The following is a 2,511-nucleotide window of genomic DNA, read 5'->3' as shown; positions in this document are numbered from 1 at the left end:
AAAGTGACTAGGTAAAAAATATACTATCTGTTGTTATACTTTATGATTTGTGGGTGGTGGTACTAGAATTTTTATGTAAAGATTTTTTAAAAAATTATTATCCAGTTGAAACTTAAAACAAGAGATGTTAGCATTCTTTTTTGCTGGATAATTTTTACTTAGCTCTGGTTTAATTTCTAGTTAAGTTATATTGGTTTTTCGAATATTTTTTATACATACACAAAAGAAGCAGAATCATTCTTTGTGTGTCTGTAGCCACCATTCAAGTGAATTGTAATCTACATTAATTATGAGCCAAATACATGATTTTAAATAATGTAGATCATCGTTTTACATTGTGTAGCTATAAATGTATTCATAAAATAAAGGAAAATATTCTGGAAAAAAAAATAAAAATAAACACTGACTTTATAATCATTCAAAGTACATATACATTTTTGGGGGACACCGTGTGTGTGTGTGTGTGTGTGTGTGTGTGTGTGTGTGTGTCTGTGTGCCGTGTGCAATGAAATCTTTATTTTCCGTATTTGCTAATAAACTTTTTAAGGTAGTCTCTCTGATGAAAATAATAATACTAGATTAACAACAGAATATCACCAGCATTGCCGATGAACTGCTATACAGCAGATCCTCAAGTAACTTTGTTTTGTTCAATGTCATCTATAGATATATAAAAGCCAAGCAACCAAACAACGGGAACAACTAAAAAGACCGGTTGCTATGATGTGCACCGCAGCGGCCAACCAGACCGATCGGGGCCCTGATCATCACCCCCAACCACCTGCAGCCAGTCCCCGCATCCTGCCCAGCCCTGATCGGCCCCCATTGGGATGGGACGGCCAGACCTTACACATGCACGAATTCGTGCACCGGGGCTCTGCGTTCATTATAATGTTGATGAGACAAAAAAAAAAAAATTTGATTCCCAGCTGGGGCCACTGTCTGTGTGGAGTTTGCACATTCTCGCCGTTTGTGCGGGTTTTCTCCAGGTAATCCAGTTCCCTCCTAAATCCCAAAGATGTGTATGCAGGTTAAATGAATTGGTGTGTCTAAACTATCCAAGTCTGAGTAAGTGTGGGGTGGGAGTGAGCGTGCCCAGCATGGAAGGGCATCTTGTCAGAGTGGGTTCCTGCCTTGTGCTCTGAGCTGCTGGAATAGTTTTCCAGCCATCCCCAACTCTGAGCTGAAATACTCGGGTTGGAAAATAATTATCTTACTTGTTTTTTATTAATCTTTCTTAAATGTATGCATAGCTCACATTTATTTCAATGTGTAATATTAGAAATGTTTTGGATCTTTATTTACAAGTTTGGTGATGTTTTTGTGACCAGAACTATGCCATAGGAGCTTAACTCTTGTCGTATCAATTAGCCTATTGTAAAATTAGTTTCATTATATATAGTTTCACTAAAGCCAGTTTTAAGAACCTATTAATGAAGTGAAGACTTACTGTAGCTTGAATTCTTCCACCTACACTCTGCCATTCTAAACTCTGATTTCCAATTTAAAAACAAATGTTACCTAACTATAATGACAGACTATAAAAATCCATGGAAGAAAAAGAGTTCTTTAAATAGTTGCTGCCATTAGTTATCAGAAAATTAAAAACTGCCAAACCTTAAAAAGCAAATCATGAATCTCAGAATGGGGAAGAAAAAAGGACTGCTGACAGCTATTTCAGAGTGCCTTAATCCTTTCTTCCATATAGGTAAAAGTGAGCTCAATAACCTCTAAATTTGCAAAACCTTTCCAAGAAATTGTCTTCTTGTTTCCTATTTTGCAAATGTTAAAATCATATCATAGTACATGCATATTTCTTTAATGTGTTAAAGGAAAATAAACTTACCTAAAGTCTGCAGAATTATGCTTTCTAATATCACCAGATCTTGAACTTGTTGCAGGTAAGCCTGCAGGTGAGAAGACACATAAGGTACAATATACTAATGTAAAGTGTAAACAATTCTAACACCCCTCCCAGAGAAACCAAAGCCACAAAAGGCAGGGGTGGAGTTATGAGATGGAGTAGGAACTGAAATTAATCTTTATCCCTATACAGTACAGATTCTCCTTTTAAAACAAAAAAAGGAGTATACTGAGAGAAAACATTTTATTCATAAATAGCTACAGAAAAAGCACCTGAGATTTTGTTCATTTTCAGAATGACATTTTAGGTTTTATAGTTCATTTGATATAGCTACAAGAAAATTAAAAATACATCGTCTTCAACATCATCAGAATACATTTCCAGAGCCTTCCTATAGGCCAGTGGTTCTCAACCTTGGCTGCACATAAGAATCACCTGGGAATCTTTTAAAAATCCTGATTTCTGGGCCTCATCCTCCAGGAATTCTGTCTCTTTGTTATGGGGTGAGGCCACAACATCAGTAACAAAGAAACAGAATTTCCAGAGGATGAGGCGCAGAAATCAGGATTTTAAAAAGATTCCCAAGTGATTCTAATGTGCAGTCAAGGTTGAGAATCACTGCATAGGCCAGTGATGGCAAACCTATG

The 2,511-nt window shown here is 36.5% G+C and overlaps 1 protein-coding gene across 4 annotated transcripts in view; it reads right to left on the bottom strand.

Annotated features, from left to right (window-relative positions):
* CCNT1 (cyclin T1) overlaps window positions 1-2,511 on the bottom strand; it is a 56,540-nt gene that overhangs the window by 27,940 nt on the left and 26,089 nt on the right. For all 4 annotated transcript variants that reach the window (XR_435248.2, XM_006755485.2, XM_015558589.1 and 1 more), the window contains exon 4: window positions 1,847-1,907. Coding sequence is in view for 3 of the 4 variants with exons in the window: in XM_006755485.2 (XP_006755548.1) it covers window positions 1,847-1,907 (61 nt within the window). In the remaining variant the exon portion in view is untranslated. The remainder of the gene's footprint in view (window positions 1-1,846; window positions 1,908-2,511) is intronic.

The sequence above is a fragment of the Myotis davidii genome, unplaced genomic scaffold, assembly GCF_000327345.1.
Source record: "Myotis davidii unplaced genomic scaffold, ASM32734v1 scaffold290, whole genome shotgun sequence".
In the NCBI taxonomy this organism is placed as follows: Eukaryota; Metazoa; Chordata; class Mammalia; order Chiroptera; family Vespertilionidae; genus Myotis; species Myotis davidii.
This window is presented reverse-complemented; position numbering and strand designations above follow the sequence as displayed.